The 23,176-nt window shown below is 30.2% G+C and overlaps 1 protein-coding gene and 1 long non-coding RNA gene across 2 annotated transcripts in view; one reads left to right on the top strand and one right to left on the bottom strand.

Annotated features, from left to right (window-relative positions):
• LOC136072116 (dynactin subunit 1-like) overlaps positions 1-23,176 on the bottom strand; it is a 74,020-nt gene that overhangs the window by 34,862 nt on the left and 15,982 nt on the right. Inside the window, exons 7-12 of the mRNA XM_065820502.1 lie at positions 11,106-11,202; positions 10,798-10,876; positions 10,190-10,349; positions 9,997-10,101; positions 2,590-2,691; positions 778-867 (exon numbers count right to left, since the gene is read on the bottom strand). Coding sequence (XP_065676574.1) covers positions 778-867; positions 2,590-2,691; positions 9,997-10,101; positions 10,190-10,349; positions 10,798-10,876; positions 11,106-11,202 — 633 coding nt within the window. The remainder of the gene's footprint in view (positions 1-777; positions 868-2,589; positions 2,692-9,996; positions 10,102-10,189; positions 10,350-10,797; positions 10,877-11,105; positions 11,203-23,176) is intronic.
• LOC136092304 (uncharacterized) lies at positions 17,307-17,909 on the top strand. The gene is made up of 3 exons (XR_010644327.1): positions 17,307-17,367; positions 17,571-17,672; positions 17,763-17,909. It is a non-coding gene; the product is annotated as an uncharacterized LOC136092304 (long non-coding RNA).

Here is a 23,176-nt window from a genome sequence, read left to right as displayed (position 1 = left end):
AACTGGAAACTTGAATAAATGATAATTTAACAGGATTAAATACCCTGGTGATCTCTTTTGTTAATAGTTAATCTGAACAGTATACCCAAACAGATGAAAATCAAATACTTCGGTTGTTTATTTTTCTAATTAGAGGAGTATATAACTTTATCCGATAACCCACAAAATACTATTCTATATATTTTCTTATATGTGAACATTAAAGGTTTTTAACGCTAAAGAGTTTTATTTTAAAAAATAATTATCAATACAATGTTATGTAGTTAAACATGTTATGGAGTTAAACATGTTATCAGAGCCTATTCTAAAAAACCCAACCCAAAAAAATTTGGGCGGCGGTGGCCCTTCATCTTGGAGAAATATAGCAGAAAATCAGTGTTTTTTGCGCAAAAAACATTTGCCATAAAAACGTAAAAAAAAAAGTTCCTCAAATATTAATTTGGGCAGCGCCCAAATACAGTCGACGCTGTCGAAAACGGTCTAGAATAGCCCTTGGTTATGTATATCATTTTCGGTACAAACATGTTATGTACTTAAACATGTTATGCATATCATTTCAGTACAAAGATATAATAGTAATAAAAAATAATTAGAAATAGTTAAAAAATAGTTAAAAATAAAAAATGGTTAAAAAAGTGTTAGCCGTAATCTTTTATTTCTTATTTCGGAAAGAATTCAGAATATTAAAATTATTAATATTATTATAAAAACAATTAATAAAATAATTATGTATTTATCTAATTTTTGAAAAATTTAACAATTTAAAAATTTCCGCACCTGCAAATTTTGTACGAGCTCTCTGAACTTTAAAATGGTTGACTGATAATCACTAATCTGCTCAACATGGGCAGCTAGTTGCTTCTCAAACTACAAAAAGTAATAATAATAGTATGATATTAATAACAAAAAATTTCTTACTAAAAAGAAATTAACAACGAAATTAACAAATTAAAGTAAACAAAAGGTAAAATAATATTTTTTTTAATGTTAATTCACCTCCCTCCCTCCTAGAGTTGAGAGAGGGTTGTAACCACAATTGAATTGGTGAGAAGAAGAACAGTACTAGTCTATTTTTAGTTAATTGCACTTTTTTTCATAATTTCATTTAACTTATGTCGATCTCTATGTACCACTAAAATAATACTAGTCCATCTTGCTTTCATTAGTTTTTGCCATACATTTTTGCCAAACTATAACTGTTTAAAACTTAAATATTGATTATCTCGAAATGAAAATATTGGGCTAGTACTGTTCTTCTTTTCACTGATTCAATTATAGTAGTCTCCTCAACTGTACTGGCTAAGAAGGCCACTACAGTCGAGGAGATTACTATAACTGTGGTTACAACCCTCTCTCAACTATATAACTCTGAAACACTAACCATAATGAACAAGGTTGCTGCATGGAGCATGCATGAGCGCGATACTACCAGGGACATGGTGGGGATCTAACTCGGAAATTCTTGCTTATGAGGCAAGCGCTTTACCACTACACCACTACTGCTATAATGTCATACAATAAATACAATATTTATATAATTCAATATGATGTCAGCCTTTAGATAGTAGCAAGAAGTGAACCTGAAGAAGGAAAACAAGATTAAAGATTTATAGATTTTGGTTTTCTTCTATTGAAGAAAGTCCAGCGTTCATCATTTTCAGCAAGAAACAATGTAACACAGGTTTATGTTTGAGTATTTTTATGAATTTATACCATTTTTAGCTAACACTTTAAGAGCCCCAAGGCTCTTAAAGTGTTAGCTAAAAATGTATGCTAAATATTTTAAGTCGCTAAAAGTGTTAGCTAAATATTTTAAGTCAAAGTTTATTAGCCTTTTTAATTTTAACTTTTATTAGCAATTGCCTAGAAAAGGGAATCCTAAAAGGCAACAGGACATGGGTAGGTTGTACTGGATAATATGTTACCAGTAGCTGGGTGATCATGATGATTGTTGGTATGATCTAGATGATCACCACGATCGATGATAACCTGAATTATATGATATGCTAAACAAAAAATATTTGTATGATATGTACAATATTTATACAATGCATAAAAAAAATTATTTCAATGTAAAAAACAGAGCTTAATATTCTTAATATAAAGCATTTTTATGGTTCAAGCTTTGAGCCATAAAAGTATGAATATATATCCACAAACACAAACTTTCTTTCTTTGAATGGTTTACTCAAGAGATTTTTTTTTTCAGATTTTATTAACAAATTCTGATTTATATGATTTATTTATATTTTTAATAAAAAAAAAAAATAAAAGTTGCTAATACTTTAAAATAAAATATTTCAAAAATCTTCAATAGAAAACAAAAACTAAAAAATGCGGCAGTGGTGTAGTGTTAGAGCGCTTGCTTCATAAGCGAAAGGTTCTGAATTCAACCCTCACCATGTCCCTGGTAGTACCGTGCTCAACTTGTTTCTCTGCGCAGCAACCTTGTTTGTCAAGATTCGTGTTTTGCATTTATAAAGTTGAAAGAGGGTTATAACCACTATTGAGTAGACTCCTCATCTGTAGTTGCCTTCTTGGCCTTGAGGAGGTAAACTAACATTCAAAAAAATAATAATATTATTTAACCTCATCAATTTTTTTGTCTGCTAACTCTAACTCTTCTCTTAAATCTTGTTCCGTCATGATGTGTCCTTCTTCCAATTCTGTATTTAACTCACGAAGAGCTTCCTAAGAAGAAAAAGTTTTTAAAATTTTAAGTAATATCAAGTGAAATCATAATTTTTTACCTAAAGTTTTACTGATAATATAGGTCAACATCTAACGTAAGTGATAATGTCATACTGAACTTTTAGTAATGTCACACTGAAATAAGAATAACTGTACATCAACTAATGGACAGGTACCTACAACTATTTTAAGCAGGTATCTTATGACTATTTTAGGATGTATTTTTATAGGGGAAACTATATTAAGGTGTTTAAATTGAATTTGAAATTAAAATATATAATTCATCTAAATAGTAGAACATAATGTATAAATATACATAATATATACTAATAACAACAAATTATATATAAATAACAATGTATAGTTATAATCTTGAACAAAATGTGTATTAACAACAATATGTATTTCAGAAATATTGTCTTTGCTAATATTTATGTTATGAATAAAAATATTTTTTTAACAGCAAACTTGCTCCTGTTTCTCAGTAATCTGGTCTGCAATTTTATTTGTGTCGGATCAAAAAAAGGACTTTATTTAACTAAAGATTCAAGATTCCATCCATTGACAACATTTTGATACCATCCGTAACATTTTGATTCCAACCATTGATAACATTTTGATACCATCCATAATATTTTGATACTATTTATACATATTTATTCATGATTGATAAAAATTTGTATTTTTTATACATATTTATATATTTCTTAATATGTATTTATCTTTTTTTTTTAAATTTTGTTAAATTTTTATCACAACCTTTGTCATTTATAATTTACTCTCAGTAGAAAAAAAAATGTTAGAAATTCAACAATAATATAAAAAATAACATAGACACTTAAAACATAAATATTATATAAAAAAGTTTAGAAAAATATGTTTGTTAAATCAAAAAAATCTTCAATATATTACACTGGTCTGCGTCAAAAATGTTCCAAGGGTTTTCTTAGGTGATTCTAAATGAAATTTGCCTTCTCAATCTGAATCTAGGATTCAAATTTCTCAATCTGGTCTAGTTTTTAAGATATAGACTTAGGGCTCTATCCACATCTAACAACTGAGTATCCATTTTATTGCAATTCTCAATCAGAATGAGGCACAGCAAACTGTATGTCATTTGGTGTACCGATGGTATGGAGAGAAGATAAGGACCATACTACAGACTGCTACTTTTGTATGACCATTCTTCAAAGTAAGATAATTTCTTAAAAGAACAATATTTAACTAATCCAAACATTTATTTCTTTTAAAGTTTAATGAAGTTTGAATTGTTAATAAAAATTGTATTGAAATTCAACAAAAAAATTCTTTAAATTGTATAGAAAAGTAGATAAAAATCTGAAAATAAATATGTGAATTTTTTCAGGTCTCAATAAGAAAAACAAACACATGGTGGTCTATCCTGATATTCTTTCTGCCATTAAGCCAGTACCACATGGTCCAGAAGTTCCAGCTCCTTCTCCACCTGAGAAAGGCGAACTAGAAGAGGATATGGAAGGTGTAAAAGTGGAAGACACTGACATATCTGTGACATGAGCCAGCGACCACGACCACTCATTCAAAGTCATCTAAATGACTTGACCAGAGATCTTGGTCTTTCTAAAAAGAATGCACAACTTCTTGGTTCCTGTCTTAGTGAGAGCAATCTCCTCTCCAAAGAAACTACCTTCTATTAGTATAGAATTAGAGAAGAAAAGTTTCGAAGGTTCTTTGAAGTTGATTCTTCTAGCTCGTTGGCATATTGCAATGATGTAAAAGGCTTAATAGAGGCACTTGGCATTCCTTACCAACCAAGAGAATGGACGCTCTTTATTGATTCCTCTAGCAGAAGCCTAAAGGCAGTACTCCTACACATTGGCATCTGCACCTATTGAACATTCAGTTCAGTTGACAAAAAGCTACAAGAACATGAAAATATTGATTGAAGCAATCAAGCACCACAATTGACTAGTATGTAGTGACCTTAAGGTAAAATTATATTTATATATATATATTATTATTATACTTATATATATATATATTATTATACTTATTAAGTTTTCTTGTCAATATAAAGCTTGCCTTTGAAAATACTTTAGCACCTGTGGGTAATTTTTTAGAAAGAAATAGAAATATATTTTAACTTACTAAGATTTGATTCTTTATGAATAAATCTTTTCTTTTCAGGTTGTGTGCTTTCTACTTGGGATGCAAGGGGGGTACACAAAATACCCTTGCTTCTTATGCCTATGGGATAGTAGGGCAGATAGTCTTTACTATAAGCAGAAAGACTGGCTATCTCGGGAGGCATTCACAATTGGCAGCTACAATGTGATAGCTGAACCACTAGTCCCTCCAGAAAATATATTACTTCCTCCTCTCCATATCAAACTTGGTCTGATGAAAAATTTTGTAAAAGCACTGAATAAAGAAAGCCAAACTTTTAAGTATCTATTGCAAAAGTTCCCACAGATCAGCGATGCCGAGTTACATGCAGGTATATTTGATGGACCCAAAATTAGAACTTTGTTAAAGGACAAAGATTTTGATATCAAAATAGTAGGCATTGAATGAGATGCATGGCGAATGTTCAGCACAGTAATTGAAGGATTTCTGGGAAATAAAAGAAGCTCTGAATATGTTTCACATATCAATGAGCTTATGAAAAGCTTCGAAAAACAAGGAGTTCGCATGTAAATAAAAAATCTTTCAAACGCAGTCCTGTGTTATAAAAAAAATTGATGTAAACCAGGACTTCTCAACTTGGGGGTTGTGACCCCCAAGGAGGTCATAAAGCTTTTCTAGGGGGGTCATGAAAGTATTCCATTTTATCCATAAGGGGGTCATTTACTTCTTGCATTTGATATAATTTTTTAAATATGCAGTAGAATTTATAATAATATTATTACAAAAAAATAAGGTTAGCGTTGAATTTAAGATTATTATGAAAACCAGATCAATCAGTAATAAGAAGCGTACGCATCACATGACTTTGTTTCTTTACTAATTGGTCTGGTTATGTGGCTTCAAAGCATTCCCTAGAATTCCTAAGAATGCCCTAGTCGTTTCTTTAGTTAGCATTAGTTATTTATATATATATATTTTTTTTATTATTTAAATTTTAAGTATTGTGTATTTAAATCTAGAAAACAAAAAGATAAAGAAAAGAAAGTATGCAAAAGAGTTAAATTTGGATTTATTGCATTGGATGATTAAGGTATAGAAAGACCACAATGTGTTTTATGTCTGAAAGTTTTGGCTGCGGAAACAATGAAACCATCAAAATTAAAAAAACATCTGCTGATAAGACATGCTGAACATGCTGGTAAAAATGTGTTATTTTTTGAAAGAAAGCGAAATGATCTAAAACGACAGTGCCTTGATTCCAGTAGAACATTCAAGCAAGAATTAGCAGCTGCTGTTGAAGCATCTTATTCTGTGTCACATCTAACTGACAAAAAAATGAAGCCCCATAAGATTGGGGATGAGCTAATTTTTCCAGCTGCAAAAATCTTAGTCAAGCAAGTGATTCTGCAGCAAAAAAACTTAATAAGGTGTCCTTGTCTAATGATACAGTTCATAGAAGAATTATTGAAATGGCAACAGATGTAAAAGAATGCATTGTTGGAGAAATCAAACAAGCTGGTTTATTTAGCATGGCACTGGATGAATCAACTGATGTGCAGTCATGTGCACAGCTGTTGGAATATGTAAGATACAAGTGGAAGGAAGATATTAATGAAAAGTTCTTATTTTGCAAGCCACTGAAGCAACATACAACTGGAGCTGAAGTTATGGCTCTGGTGGATTGTTTTTTTGAAGAAGAAGGCCTAGAATGGAAATATGTTTGTGGTATCTGTACAGATGGAACTCCATCAATGATGGGTGTGCATGTTGGTTTTGTTGGACTTGCAAAAAAAAAAAATTCCCAAATTTTGATAAACCACTGTATGATCCATAGAAAAAGTTTAGCTTCTAAAACATTGCCGGATACACTGCTAGAAACACTGAATGATATAATAAAGATTGTCAATTATATGAAGTCTAGTGTGCTTAGTACAAGACTTTTTAAAGAATTATGTAAAGATATGGATGCTGAATACCATAATCTTTTGTATCATACAGAAGTACGTTGGTTGTCAAAAGGAAATGCTCTCACTCAAGTATTAAAGTTGAAAAATAAAATAAAAGCTTTTCTACAAAGAAAGATTGATGCTGCAACAGCGGAGAAAACACAAACTGCAAAAAAAATTTAAAAGCAGGAACAGATGATAGAAATGAAATTGATAAATGTCATGAGTGATGATTATTTTGACTTGAAACTTGGATATTTATCTGACATATTTTCTGAATTTAATTATCTTAATTTGCAACTGCAGGGCAGAGAAACCAATATCATTGATTTTAGAGACACAATTAAAGCTTTCATCAGAAAATTGGAAAATTGGCACAGAAAGGTAGAGTTAGAAAACGTTACAATGTTTTCAAAATTGTCAGATATATTGAACAATGGTGATGCGATGCTATCTTCAGAAATTAAAGAAATGATAACTGAACATTTGAAGTAGTTGGCATCTGAATTCAATAACCATTTTCCAGAGCTGTCAAATGAAATAGCAAAATTGGTCAAAGATCCATTAAATGCTCCTGTGACATGCATTTCAGATGAAAAAGATGCTGCACAGACACAGTCAATGCAGCTGCAAGAAGATACATCTGTAAAGATTTATGTTTGAAAAGGAGAACTTAGTTGTAGTCAGGTCAAAAATTGGTGCCAGTTACCCTATGTTATCTGAAATGGTAATGCCAGTGCTATTGCCATTTGCATCAATTTACAGGTATGAATGTGGATTTTCCACAATGCTTATGTTAAAGACAAAACAAAGAAGTGTATTGAACATTGAATACGATATGAGGCTAGCACTATTTAAGACAAAACCAAGAATCAAAAAACTGAGTGCTAAAAATCAACAACAACCATCACACTAACCAAATGTATAAATAAAATAAAATAATTTTTTTTTCAATTGAAAATCAGTACTTTTATTGTTCTTTTGGGAAAAAATATTTAATATTTGTTATAGGGGTCACTATTTTCTGTTAAATCTCAAAGGGGGTGCTGAACTAAAAAAGGTTGAACACCTCTGATGTAAACCATATAATGTGGATACTTATAGAAATAATTAAAATAAAATGTTCCATATAGTAAAATTTTTATTTTATTTTAATTTTTTTTAACATACTTGCTTCCAACAAGGCTGCAAGCAACCACTATTAGAGTTGGAAGTTACTGGAAGAGAAAAGATGAAATTTATAGAGCAAGATAACGATTGCAAATTATATGAATCAGGAAAGCAAGATAAAGAAAGCGAATTCCAAAGAACTGATGTAAGAGGAAAAAAACTGAATGAATAAGTGTTTCTGTTGGTATTTGTAGAAAAGAGAAGCAACGTTACAGTGATGTGATAATGGTTGGAGGTTGGCTGCAAGAGCAGGTCGAACTATGATTACAATGCATTTTCGCATCTTGTCTAAAAGTGAAATAGCATCATTGGAAGATCCGTATTCCATACAAGGATGCATCATTGGAAGAACAGTATTCCATACAAGGATGGATTTGAGATTTATAGAGATAAAGAATAGAATCTGGAGTAAGAAAGTATTGAGCATGATAAAGAGATGCAACCTTAACAAATGCTAATTTTGCAATGAATTTGATATATAGTTTCCAAGAAAGATCGGAAGTAAGAGTTAATCCTAGAAGATGAAGGGTAGATGACTCATCAAGTACATTACCATTTATAAATATAGGAAGATTTAAATTATTGCGATAATGGTACGCTGAAAAAAATTGGGTTTTATCTGAATTAAATCTCTAAGAATCAATATGATTTTTGATCTTCTTGTTCTATGGCTGACATGCTAATTGCTGTGACTGAAAGATACTCTCCCTGATGGAGGCACCAAGGCAAGAGCTATTGCGTTTAATATATCTAAAGCTTTCAAAAAAGTTTGGGATGCTAGTCTTCTTCATAAGCTTGCTTTATTTGGTGTGTCTGGGAAAGTTTAACAACTTTACTAAAGTCATCCTCAAAGATCAACACTCTTAATTTCCAGTAATTTCTAGAGTACCATTAATGATATTCCTAACAATCTTAGATCTAAACTGGCTCTATTTGCTGATGACTCAACTTTATACACCTGACTTGTCAAAAAGTCTCCTTTTTTGATGACTTAGAACAGGAAGCTGATCTTGAATTTATTCTCACTACTGTAACAGCTTAAGGCTTGCAGTTGCTTGTGAATTTAAACTCCAACCAAAACTCAGTTATTTAGTGCAAATAACTATCGCAATACAGTTGACATTCCTATATTAATGATTGGCAACCCTCCTATATTAATGATTGGAGTCCTATTGTCTTCTAGGATTTTCATTTACCACTGACCTCTTATGTAAACCATATATACAATTAATTGCAAAGTTAGCACCTGCTAACTGGCATTTGTTGGGAGTAAATTTGAAAGAAAAAAAAGAAAAAAGAAAAAAAAGTCTACTGCTGTTGTTGTTCTCGGTCTTCAATTTTCTTCTTTATTTCCTGTTCCCAACTGAATTCCTAGACTTGTTGTTAGTAATTAATAGTTATTTGCAGTCCTATCGTTAGTGATTAATTAGTAGTTGCTTGCAGGTCTGTTGTTAGCGATTTATTAGTGGTTGCTTGCAGCCTTATTGAGAGTGTTGAGAAAAAAAAAATTGTAAATATGAAAAATAAACATATACTGTTATGTCTTTCAAAAGTCAAAATATTTTTTATCAACACTTGATATTATGCATGATTGATAAATGTCTTTGCTAGACCATAAACATTAAATTTTTTGATGTTTTGCACTTGCTGGTCCAGATTACTAGAAAGAAAAAATCATAAAGAAATGAAGGAAAATTAAAATCATCACAAAATGAAAGAAAGTCGAAATCATAATGAAATTAAAGAAATTCAAAATCATCAAGAAATAAAAGGAAATTGAAATTATCACAAAATGAAGGAAAGTCGAAATTATCACAAAATGAAAAAAAGTCTAGACAATCGAGAAAAAAGAGAGAATCGCAACTATTAAAAAATAAAGAAAAAAATAATTTTCTCTTGAGCACTATATAAAAAAAGATTATAAAAAAAAGACTAGCATGCCAAAATAAATTTTTAAAATATTAAAAGCTCTTTATCCTTGTTCAGCCTTGCTTTGTTAAAATTTCTTACTTTTTATGCTTTTTCTATTTCAATGCAGTTACACTTTTTCCAAAAAATAAATAGTAACAAATTAATAAATAACCAGATCTTTGATGGTTTCTTCATACTGCTCTATTTTCTCCTCTAGTTCAAGATTCTTATCTGTCAATTTTTCAACCATTTCTTCTGCTCCAAGTGCGAAGTCCACCTAAGAAACAAATATTAGAAACATAAATAAATGTAAAATCATTTATATTTTTATTTTGTTATACTTTTTTATAGTTTGTTTAATTTACCTGCTCCTTTAATTCGTCAACTTGAGATTCCATATGTCTCAACTTTTCTTGTAGTGTGTCTCTCTCACTTGCAATTGTAGATAATTTTTGGTTTAATGATTTATTTTCTTTTTGAGAATTGGAAAGCTCAGATTTATCATTTTGAGCAATATCCTTCAACCTTTAAGATAAAAATAAACCCTTCAATCTTGAATATTTTATGTAAAATTTTGCAAGTTATTGAAATTTTATTAGTTTGTAAAATTTTTTTTTTTAAATAAAATTTCAATACTTTGCAATGAATTAAAATAACTTGCAAAAAAAGTGTGCCCTACTCAGAGTTTCATCACAAACCATAACTAATCAAATGGTATAAGCTTATCGTAACTAAGTACCATTATTTAGTACATGTGTCAAGTTGGCTGCTTTGTTCAAAAATAATAGTCTTGAAGATAAGTCCTGCTTAGGAAACCCTCTAACTACATATACAGTTGAGAATATTGAATGAGTGCTATCAAAGAAATCCCTTGTACAACACATTACTGAAGCATTGATATTGATTTATGAATTCAATAGGTAAAAATATTTTCAAAGAAAAATATTTTGCTGCATGTATAAAATCTACTTACTTGATTAAAGCTTCTTTTAGTCGAATGTTTTGTTGCTCCATTTGCTTAAGTTCAGCATTTGCAGCAACAGTCCCTACACCTAATAAATTTTAAAGTAAGAATTATATATTATAATTATATATTACATCAACTAAAATATCAATCAAAAGCAGCACAATTACTTAAAAATATTGCCAAAAGCTTGACATCAAAATTAATTTTATTGATGATATCATTTTTAAATATTTAAAAAATTGTACCAATAATAATAATTGTACCAATAATAATAATTTAACTTTAATTATATATTAAATGAAATAACAATAAACCTCCTTCACTGATCTCATTTTTGAGTATTTCCAATTCTAAAGTTACTTCTTCATGTCGTTCTTTTAAATGCTCATGTTCTTGTAGTAAACTTTCATACTATAATGAAAAGTGACATTTATTAGTAATTTTCAAAATAGGAATTTTTTTAAATATAAAATATTTGGTGTGTCCCACATCAGAACAAGTAGTTGATCTCTTCGATATAAATTTTTAACTAACAAGTAATGAAATTTACATGAAAGTTTAATTAAAAAATAACTTTTAGCAGTTGCTTTAAAGATTTATTTAAGAGACTTTTAGCAGTTGCTATTTTAAAAGATAACTTTTAGCAGTTGCTCTAAGTAATTTTAACGGTTCAGAATGATCTTTCTCTAATGTTATATGATAAAAAAAAAGCTGTTGCAAAATATTATTTTTGCTACAAAATATTTTGATTATACTTAACTATTTTGCTCGAAAATAGAGTGACATGTTCAATTTATCAATAGCCAGATAAACTACTAAAGAATTATTGCAATTGAAAATGCAATTTTCATTTTATCTAAGTTTAACAAGAAAAAGTCTTTCTAAAGTTTTGTTGAAAAGCTGAATATCTCTATATATTATTGCCAAACTTAATAGTTTTAATAGTTTTGTTAATAGTCCCTTGGAGTGTGTTTGACACGAAACCCTGGGCAGCTATTGCAACCAAGGTATTGGCGAGAAAGAGTCACAGCTTTGCTTTATAAGAAAACGCGAGGGAATGTGAAACTTATACCATAAATATGTAAACTTCATATAATGTAATGTTAAAACATATTTAAATATATATCAAGTTTTACAGTTTGACTTTCACTTAAAAACTGCATTGCGTCAACCTCTTGTCAATTTTTAATCAGCAGCATTTATTTCCGTTAAAAACAATTTTTATATAGTTTTAAAATTTTGATGACCAACGTACCAGCATGGTAAAGTGGTTAAAGCGCTGAACATAAAAACCGTGGTTTGAGTCCTACAATCGGCGACTTTTTTTTTAATTCTTTTAGATTTTTTTTTAAATAAAAAATACTTGTGAAGTTTTATAAAGATTGTAAACAAACATATCTAACAATATTATATACTTTATATACTTTAACAAATGAAGAGATTTTTAAAAAAGCTAAAAATTCTAAAAATAATAAAAAAAGCGGCGACCTTGACTTTTTAAAACAGTAAGGGGGTTCAAAAAGTATGTTTCATATAAGAACATAATTGAAAATTCTAATTTTATACTTAAATTAAACCATTTTATTGAACTAATTACTTTTAAAAATAATTAAAAGTTAAAACTATTTAATATTGATACAATAAGGAAATTTAGAGTTTTATTTTACCACGCCCTTAATAAACATTCTAAACCGAGTGCGCAACAACAACAGAATTTAGATAACCATCAAAAAATAATTATACTCAACTATTTTTTGGCTTTATATACCTTTTGATCTTGATTTTTATTTTTTTACTAACCTTAGAATGAATGAAAAAATGTAATGTTTTCAAATAGTTACAAAAACTTTTGGTTTGCTATTAAATTTTGCAACCTGTCTCTAAATATGACGTTCCCTGTTTTTGATTTGCACAACACAATTCTTTAAAACTGAGGTTACTCTAGAACGATTTAAGCTCTAATATCTTTCCACAAACCAATATTATCTTTTTTTTTAAGTTACTTTTTATTTCAACGAACATTCAAAAGAATATATAAGAATATATCAAGAATATAACTAATATAACAGAATATAACAGAAATCTGGTCTTTGTTTTACAAAGTAAAACTCATAAAACTTTATACACTAAGGTTTCTGCCAACAAGAAAGACAGGTGTTTTTATCTAAAAGATGGATCAATAGCTTTTGTATTGCAAAAACTTACAAATGACAGTTATAAGTGTGATGTTTTTAGTCAGTGCTATTTAGATAATGTTTTTGTCAACCATGTAGAGTCAAAAACATTTAATATATTCCTTTTAAGAACTGTGAATGCCCAGAAAGGTCGAAGTAAACAGCTGAACAAATCCGAGTTCATCAGAAAGTGTGTATGTTTACCTAAAGAAAGAGGATATTCATTGTTTCCACTGCTGAATGCTAAAGAAAGATCTTAATTAATAGAATATTTTCTAATTTTAATTCAATTCTTGTAATTGCTGTTAGAAAATGTATATATATATATATTTTTTTAAACGTCTTCGCTTCCAACAAGGCTGCAGGCAGCCACTAATTAAAGTTGGAAGTTATTGAAAGGAAAAAGATGAAGATTGTAGAGCAAGAACACGATTGACAGACAACTTAAAGAATTGCAAATTATATGAATCAGGAAAGCAAGATGAAGGAAGCGAATTCCAAAGAACCGTTGTTCGAGGAAAAAAACTAGACGAATAAGAGTCCTTGGAGCACTTAGGAACAGTCACAGAAAAAGGATGAGACTTAATTGAATGACGAGTAACACAAGAATGAACTTTAGTAGATGGGACAAGAGACATTAGCCCTTTAGAGCAGTGCCCATTATAGTATTTATAGAAAAGAGAAAGAAATACAACATCACAATGATGTGGTAATGGTTGGAGGTTGGCTGCAAGAGCAGGTCCAACTATGTTTACAATGCGTTTTCGCACCTTGTCTAAAAGAGAAAGCAGATGCTAATTTTGCAACTGATTTGATATATGGTTTCCAAGAAAGATTGGAAGTAAGAGTTAATCCTAGAAAATGAAGAGTAGATGACTCATCGAGTACATCACCGTTCATAAATATAGGAAGATCTAAATTATTGCGATAACGATTGGCTGAAAAAAATTGAGTTTTATCTGAATTAAAGTTCACCAGCCACTGTGTAGCAGAAGTGAGATCCTTTACAAGCTCAAATGCCCCCTCCAAGCAATCAGAGGGTGTTGGTTTCTTATCATGACAAGAATAAATGGTAGTATCATCAGCAAACAATGCCACCTTAGATGTGAGAATATCTGGAAGATTGTTAATGTAAATTAAAAAGAGTATAGGGCCAAGGATAGAACCTTGAGGAACCCCTGAAGTATAAGAATAAGAAGAAGAGTGCTGTCCATCGAGGACAACTTTTATACTATGATTGGAAAGGAAAGATTCAATAATCTTAAAGATGTTGCAAGATACACCATAAGAAGAAAGCTTATGGAGAAGACCAGCATGCCAAACTTTATCAAAAGCTTTTGAAATGTCAAGAGCGATGGCCTTAACCTCTCCACCTTTATCTAATGCACGATAAAACCTATCGGTTATTACTGTTAGCAAATCAGCTGTAGAACGAGAACATTGAAATCCATATTGATGGTCAGAAAGTAAGTTGTTAGATTCAAGATGAGAAATTAAGTGTTTGTTAATTAAAGACTCGAAAACCTTGCTTATGATAGGAAGAAGACTAATAGGACGGTAGTTAGACGAATCAGATCGCTCTCCAGAATTTTTGAAGATAGGGATAACAGATGCCGCTTTCCAGCAGGCTGGAAAACAAGACTCTGATAAGCACTTGTTGAATAGTTTTGAGAGTATTGACGACAGCTCCGGAGAACACTTCTGCAAGACAATAACAGGTATCTTGTCCGGGCCACAAGCTGTAGACTAGTCTAGGCAGGAAATCACTTTAGATATGAATATGAGTGATATGAATGTCAAGCAATGGATCAACCTGTTTGTTGGCAATATCAGGTAGAACGCAACTAGTGGAATCAAGAGATGATATTGATGAAAAGTTTTTAGCAAACAATTCAGCTTTGTCTTTAGGTGAGGTGACAAAGTCTGAACCATACAAGAGAGGTGGAATTAAAGATTTACCCTAATTATTGATACTATTAAAGATTCTCCAGAAGCCACGAGAGCCTAATCTAATAACGAGAGAGATGATATACGAGATTTCATGACCTGAGAATAGCGGGTTTTGGCGTTAGACAAAACTTTTTTACAATTGTTTCTAGCAGTAATAAACAGACGTCTGTTTTCTGGAGAATTGTTTTGCTAATAAATATGGAAGTAACGGTTTCGATTGGCAATCGCAGCAGCACAGCGTGAGGAAAACCATGGAGGAGAGTGAGGCTTGACCTGGAATCGTCGAGAGGGAACAAAAGATTCAATGCCAGCCTGAATCCACGAAGTTATGTAAGAAGCACATTTGTCGACAGGAAGACAAAAGATTTCTACCCAAGGGCCATCACGAAGAAAATCATTGAAAGAATCCCAGTCAGCTTTACTGTAGTTGTAAGGGGTTCGATAATAGGGGGATTCAGGTGATGAAGAAGAATGAGACATTAGTTTTAGAGAGATCAAACTGTGATCAGAAGCACCTAAGGAGGAATGTGGAGAAACTGAGCACTGACTACGATCAGAAACAAGACATAAGTCGAGTAGAGAAGGTAAATGATTCGGGTTGTCAGGAAAGCGAGTTGGAAAGTTGACTATTTGAGTTAGGGATTGAGAAAGGCAAAAGTTGTGGGCTTTAGTGCCTGCAGAATCACTGACACTAGAGCCAAGCCATTCAGAGTGGTGAGCATTAAAGTCACCGACAACAAATATATTAGCTGATGGATAAAGAGAGAGGGCTTGGTCAATATGATCAGAAATAACATCAAAAAGAGTGCAGTCTTGAGATGAAGGAGAGTGATATAAAACAAAGAGAAAGGCAATAGAGTGAAGTGGTGCTAAACGAAAGCACATTAAAGAATAGTCTGTGGATTCAAATCTAGTTTCACGACAAATGGATGAACTCTTACGAATGTAAATACCCAGGCCAAGCATGTGAGTATTGAAGTCTTTACGAATCAGAGGAAGATAACCATCAACACTAAGATCACAAGATGAGACAGCCGAACTTTTTAAATTAGATTGAAGAACTTGACTCAAAGCATAGATAGTACTCTGCTTAGTGAGTACAATTGCTTGGGCTATTAAACAGTACACTGTTTAATAGCCCAAGCAATTGCCTCACTACTACTAATAAACCCTAAGACGTAACAAAGGGCTCCAAATGTGGCCTCCGCAATGCACACCAAAAGTACAAACAGGGACACCATCCATGCGCAACATGACACTGTTAATACTTTGATATTTTTCAGCTGTTGATGGAATCAGCCCCTCTGAGAGCTACCACAGAGTTCAGGAAACCTGACTACCAGCCGGCCTCAGAACCATAAAACTGAGTTTTAGAGCTGTACCCTCATTAGGAGATAATAGAATGAGTTGCCTAGTCATAAAAACAGAGACACAAGCAAAACCCATGCATTGAGTCAAGAAGATCCAGCATTTAACATCCTAAACTGGAAGCAAAGTATTAAAAATACATCTGCGCCAGCCTAATAGATGAAGAAGGGGTGCGAGGCTGGTCAACAGATAGAATCTGTTTACCCCTTAAGTCTTTGCCTAGAAGGCCTTCTACAAGATAGTAGCCGGGTGCATTTAACATCTGCCCAAGTTGAGTATTTTTATCGAGACACCATCTCTAGCCTTTACTTAACTAAGAGCCCCAAGGCAGGGGGCATTTTAAGTCGGAGTTGGCATCTCATAGCCTTTGCCAAAAAAGGCGTATCCTTCAAGGCAACAGGACATGAAGCAGATTGTACTGGGTTACATGTTACCAGTAGCAGGATAACCTGATCTAACTTAGTATATATATATATATATATATATATATATATATATATATATATATATATATATATATATATATATATATTTGTTTGTTTTGTTTTATATTTAGCACCAATGATTCCATACTTGTGTGGAATGGTTTTCCAAAATGCTATTTTTTTAATTAAATGGTGAATTAAAGCAAGTTTTTTACAAACTAAGTATTACCTAGGTTGCTATTTTCTGTACTTACTTACGTGTAAGTTGCCTAATATATAGAATCAGTTTAAACCCATAACTAGAACATATATTCTATTGTGCAATATAAAACTATTAAAATTTTACAACTAGAATATAATTTAGAATTATTAATAAATTATGCATTTAAAAACTCAAAGTATGTTAATTTATTTATAAATTTTTTGTATATTGCATTATATTGAATTATTAAGTAGATTCATTTATGATGTCATGGGCTAAAGCTGTTTGGCTAGAGGATAATGAAGAAGTGGAAGGTGTTGTGCCAACTGTTTGGGTGGATGAGAAAAAAAATATGCTATGGTGGCCTAAAAAAATGTTGCATGTTATTAAATCATACAAAAAGTATCGAAATCGGATTGAAAAGTTTTTACATTAATAAAAGTGAAGTTATCGGATGGTAAGTTTACTCATTATTATTTTATCTTTACAAGTTTACAGTTTGCAAATTTGATTATTCTCTGAGCTTTGAAATTTTACTACATAGGCACCATCTCCATTATTAATAATTAAATTTGTATTTAACTTTTAGGTACTTGAATATATTATTTACACAAAATTTATTTTTATGAAAAACCAGAATTAGTATTTTTTTTATATTAGATGATGAGGAATTATGCCAGGCATATGCCTATACTGACACAGAGACATCAGCAACAGAATTGATAGTTGACAAGTTGACTCCTGTTTCAAAATCAAAACCAGGTTAAAATTTATAATTCAATTATAGTCATACTTGTTGATATTTTTTGTAAGGAAGCAGTTGTTAGCTTTTTTACTCATTAATCTTTTCAGCCGCGCTGCCTTTTATGCCAAAAAAATCGTTTGGATTTGAGAAAAAGGAGCGGCATTCTCAGACTTTTTCTTCTTCAACTCTAAAAAGAAAAGCTGAACGCAATATTTTGACAGCAGGAGTGAAATGTCTCAAAAGAATAAATATGATTGTTTGTCTCAAGAAAGTAAGTAAGTAAGCCGCGCTCAACTTGTTTCTCCGCGCAGCAGCCTTGTTTGTCAAGGTTCGTGTTTCGGAGTTATAGAGTTGAGAGAGGGTTATAACCACTATTAAGTAACCTCCTCATCTGTAGTGGCCTTCTCGGCCTTGAGGAGGTGAATAACAAAAAAAAAAAAAAAAAAAGTGTCTTATTTTAAAATTTGATCAAAATAGGCCAATTTGAAATTTATAGTACAATTATAGTCATACTTGTTGATATTTTTTGTAAGGAAGCAGTTGTTAGTTTTTTACTTATTAATATTTTCAGCTGCGCTGCCTTTTATGCAAAAAAAATCATTTGGATTTGAGAAAAAGGAACAGCATTCTCAGAGTTTTCTTTTTTCCACTCTAAAAAAAAAAGTTGAACACAATGGTTTTGACAGCAGGGGCGAAATGGCTCAAACGAATTAGTTTGTCTCAAGAAAGTAAATGTCTTAATTTTAAAACTTGATTTTAAGATTTTAAGTCTTAACTAAGATTTAGCGGAATTATTGGGTGATATTAATACTATTTTTATGAAGCCTTTTTAACTTATAAAATTATTGTTCTGTAAAATAATCTGTAAAATGATAAATTTTTTGCCAAGAAAATTGAAATATTCTCTATGCTTATCTTCTGTAGGTCAAACAGTAAATGAGGATGATAGTGACTGTAATGACCAAGATATTCATTTTACGACACAACAATCTTTGTCACCTCTTTTGAATAAAACAAATAAAGATAATGCATTTCCATTATCTCAAGCAAGTAAGTCTTTAATTAAGAACAATAATGTTATGTTTGTTTTAAAATGCAATAATGAGTTTACATTAGTTTTCCCAAAAAGCTGTCATTGGAACCATTGAGGTAATACAAAAAGAATTTTATCTAAATCACCTGGATGAAATCCAGTATTTCATAGTTTTTAAAACTATGAAACTTTTTTACTTATCTAACCCTAAACCGGAGAAATGCTAAAATAGTTTGCGGCAATCCTATTAATTAGACTTGCCATAATACTTTTTTTTTACTGTCTATTAGTATTTCGCATATTTAAGGTTAGGCAAGTAAGATTACTTAATTAACATATTTTAAATTTATTTATTTACGTAGTTTTGTTAATTCTTATAAATGTTAAATTTAATAAAAAAACAAACAAATTTGTTTAGACTTTCAATATCGTGTGTTGCATCTGTTAACAGACATTAAAACTAATGGATGCAGAAAATGCTATGTAAATGAAGGAGAAATAGAAATTATAACTGAAATGGATAACTTAACAGAGTTTGATAAGTTTGATTCCACACTTGATAATGTTTCTTCTTTTAACTCTGCAGTATGTTTTTAGTTACTAAATACTGATTGATATAATTTATTATTATCAAAATATTTTCTTTACAATAAATAATTGTTGCTACCAAACTAGGTATTAACCATTTTTCCATTAATTTCTTTCTATCAGAAACGAAGACTTCAAAATATTAGCGGTAAGAGTTGTCAGAAGCTTGTGATAGCTATGATGAAGAGGTTCGTAAATTAAAACTGCATTGGTATAAATAGTATGTTTGAGTTCATAATGTTATATAATAATAATACTATTTCCATTTTACTCCAATCCAATATAGGTAGTTTACTACCACTATAGTGCCCCTTCGTGTATTTTTTGACATTGAGATTTTAGAGAGTTATAAGCGCTTTTAGAGATTTATAAGTTGTAAAAAAATTTATTTATATTTTTTTATTTTGCTGGGATACAGCAAACTTTAAATAGAGCAACACAGCAATACAGCAACCTTTAAAAAGACGTGTATTAAATAAACGATAAATTATTCTTTATAAATTTATTCTTTGTATTTGGAAATTTATACTTTATAGTTTGTATTTGTAGCATATTTAAACATACTTGCTATAACTGTTTACAATTTCACTTTGTTTTTGGTGAATGGAAACCATCTAGACCTTTATTACTTTATTTACATTAAGTATAGTTTGTGTGCTGAGTGAGTATAGTTTGTGTGCTGACTAAGTATAGTTTGTGTATTTACACTAAGAATAGTTTGTGTGCTGTTTGTGTATAGTTTCTGCACAGGAAACAGCTTGTAAATTTGTTTACTTAGTTAAATAAGCGTTTAATTATAACTTAAGTTATAATTAAATATTTATTTATAAGTTATAATTAATTAATTATAACTTATAAATAAATATTTAATTATAACTTTATTTATCTATTACGATATTTAATTATAACTTTATAAATATTATTAGATTATTATAATATATTATTTTTAGTTGTATGACAAATTCACCCATGGGCAAACTCAATATGGCAGGTGGAAAGGGCAAGAGATCCTTTTGCCAAACCAAATGTATATGTATATGTATGTATATACACATTTTACGCTATAACTTTTACAGTTCAAATAAATAAATATATAATATACTATTTTAGTTAGTGCATCGATGGCTCACGAATCCTATACTGAGTCTGGTGTAGATGCAATAGTTGCTGATGTATTAAAGCGGGCACCGTTTATGCATGCAAAAGTACCTTAAATTTAGAGATTATCTTTCTTTATTAACATTTTGTAAATTTTAATTTGCAAGAAAATAACATGTTAGTAACTTTTTTATCTTTTTCATTTCTTTACCCAACAGATTATTTCAAACAATAAAGAAACTTTTGCTTATTAAATAATAATATTATTAAAAGTTCAAAAAAAGTCAAAGTTTATTAAATTAATTGTTTATTAATCATTGTAATTTTTTTCTGAGAAAATCTTTTTAACGTTCAAAAGATGTCTTTTAACGTTTAATTTTGGGTTTTTTAAAAAAACCCAAAATTAAAATTTTTTTAAAAACGTTTTTTAGGTATTGCCGTTCCGAACGTTTAAAAAACGTTTTTTTTATTAATTAAAAGAACGTTTAAAAAACATTCATGTGCTTACTGCGATACTATTATAAAATTTTTCTAGAAATAATGCTATAAATACAGCAAGATTGAAAAATTTCAATCTTACTGTATTTGTCTTTAACCCTCCAAAACAACACTGATGACAGCGCACTAAACCACTGAGCTATCAATGATATGCGGTTAAGAGAAAAATAAATGCTGAAAGGGTGCACATGTTAATTTTTTTGCACTTAAAGCAATTTTTAAAATGAGTTATTTTACATAAAAATACAGTAAACAAATAATAGGTATAGAAATGATTGGTGTGGAATAGATAAGTATAGAAATGGCAGATTTAGTAAAGACCCGTATTTTATGGGTCCAGAAAGCTAGGATATATATATAAAAAAAAAAGTATAGAAAAGGTCAGTGTGGAACAGACTTAAAAAGACCCATATTTTTACAGGTCAAATCAGCTAGTTTTTTACTAATGTCTTTGTGAACATTTTTTTTCTCCATTAAAATTTTGGAATAAAGATGTTTAACTAAATTTGAAATTTAAACTTTAAAAGTTAAAGTGGTATGTGAGTAGAATTTACCTTTAAAATTTAAAAGTTTTTTTTTAAAGTTTTGTTTACAAAATGTTGACTCAAGTTTCCATCTCAACTCCAAAAGGATTTTTTGTGACATTTTTAAATAACTCATTTTATTTAAGGTTTCAATTGTTTGCAAAAAGTAAATTGTTTTTGATTGCGCTTCACGCCAACGATTTTTTAAATTTTTGGAATATTGATAAATTTTTTATAAAATAATCAAAAATTTAAGCAAAGGTTAAAGGAAACATTTTAAGAGCATCTCTAACTATAATAAAAAGAGTAAAAAATCACATCATAAGAAATACAAAATAACACAAATAAACCATAAGGCTGAAATAGGATAAGAGAGCAACACATGCCATTAAATTTGATGACATTGAAACAATTTTGTATGTCTTCAGCTAAGACACTTAAAAATACTTTTTACATAAAGCAAGTACTCAGGTTTACTAAGTATTTACTTTTTGTTTATTTTGTTTTTCGGCATGTATTATTTTAAATGAGATTTTATCTCTATCTATTTTATAACTCTAAATTTGTTATCTTTTTTGTTACTTGGCAGTTTTCATACAAACTTACTAAAAATTTATTTAAAAAGTATTCCATGAGAAAGTGAAAAAAATTTTCAGATGAGTAACCATCTCTTTTTTTTCATACTTTGCCAAAATGGTTACCTTTATCACATAAATTACCTCATGAAATTCTTTCGCTGATGCCATATTGGTTTTTAAGGTTACTTTAAAATCAGCAAGTTAAAAAAAACTTTTCTTTTTTTAATTCCAACAAGGATACAAGCAACCTCTATTAGAGTTGGAAGTATTAGACTGGAAGAGAAAAGATGAAGTTTATATAGCATGATAATGATTAACAGACAACTTAAAAGATTGCAAGTTATATGAATCAGGAAAACAAGATAAAGGGAGTGAATTCCAAAGAACTGATGTTTGAGGAAAAAAACTAGACAAAAAAGAATTTTTGGAGCACTTAGGAACAGTCACAGAAAAAGGATGAGACTTGATTGAATGACAAGTAACACAAGAATGAATTTTAGCAGATGGCACAAGAGACGCTAGCTCTTTAGAGCAGCGCCCATTATAGTATTTATAAAAAAGAGAAGAGAAGACAACCTTAGCAGATGCTGCTAAAGAAAGATTAGAAGTGAGATTTAATCCTAAAAGACGAAGGGTAGATGACTCATTGAGTACATTACCATTCATAAATATTGTAAAATCTAATCTGCTGCGATAACGATTAGCTGAAAAAAAATAAATAATAAAATTTTATCTAAATTAAAGTTCACCAGCTACTGAGAACCCCATGCTATAGCAGAAGTGAGATCCTTTTCAAGCTCAAATGCCCCCTCCAAGCAATCAATCTTCTTATCAAGACAAAAATAATTGGTATTGTCTTTGCTTTACAGATTTTCACCTGTATAGTTTTGAAAACAACAAATCAGAGTAAGGTGTTTATTATCCATAAAAGCAATGGGAACCAAATCAAAATGGTGAATGCATTTCACCTATTGTCTGAGATAACAGATCATAAAAGGAGGTAAAGTAGCATTTTATTTTTCTTTTAATAAAATCCATACATTAAAGAGTGTTTTGGTTAAAAATTCTGAAGTTGATTTTTTGAGGATTGTTTCTAAAACTATAATAAAATCATTATTATAAAACAAACTGTTTTATAATAATGATTTTATTATAAAATAGCTATTAAATTATAAAACTATATACAAAAAATAATTTCTTTC

Source organism: Hydra vulgaris, chromosome 15 (genome assembly GCF_038396675.1).
Source record: "Hydra vulgaris chromosome 15, alternate assembly HydraT2T_AEP".
Lineage (NCBI taxonomy): Eukaryota > Metazoa > Cnidaria > Hydrozoa > Anthoathecata > Hydridae > Hydra > Hydra vulgaris.
Note: the sequence above shows the minus strand (reverse complement) of the source record. Positions and strands in the feature narration are given on the sequence as shown.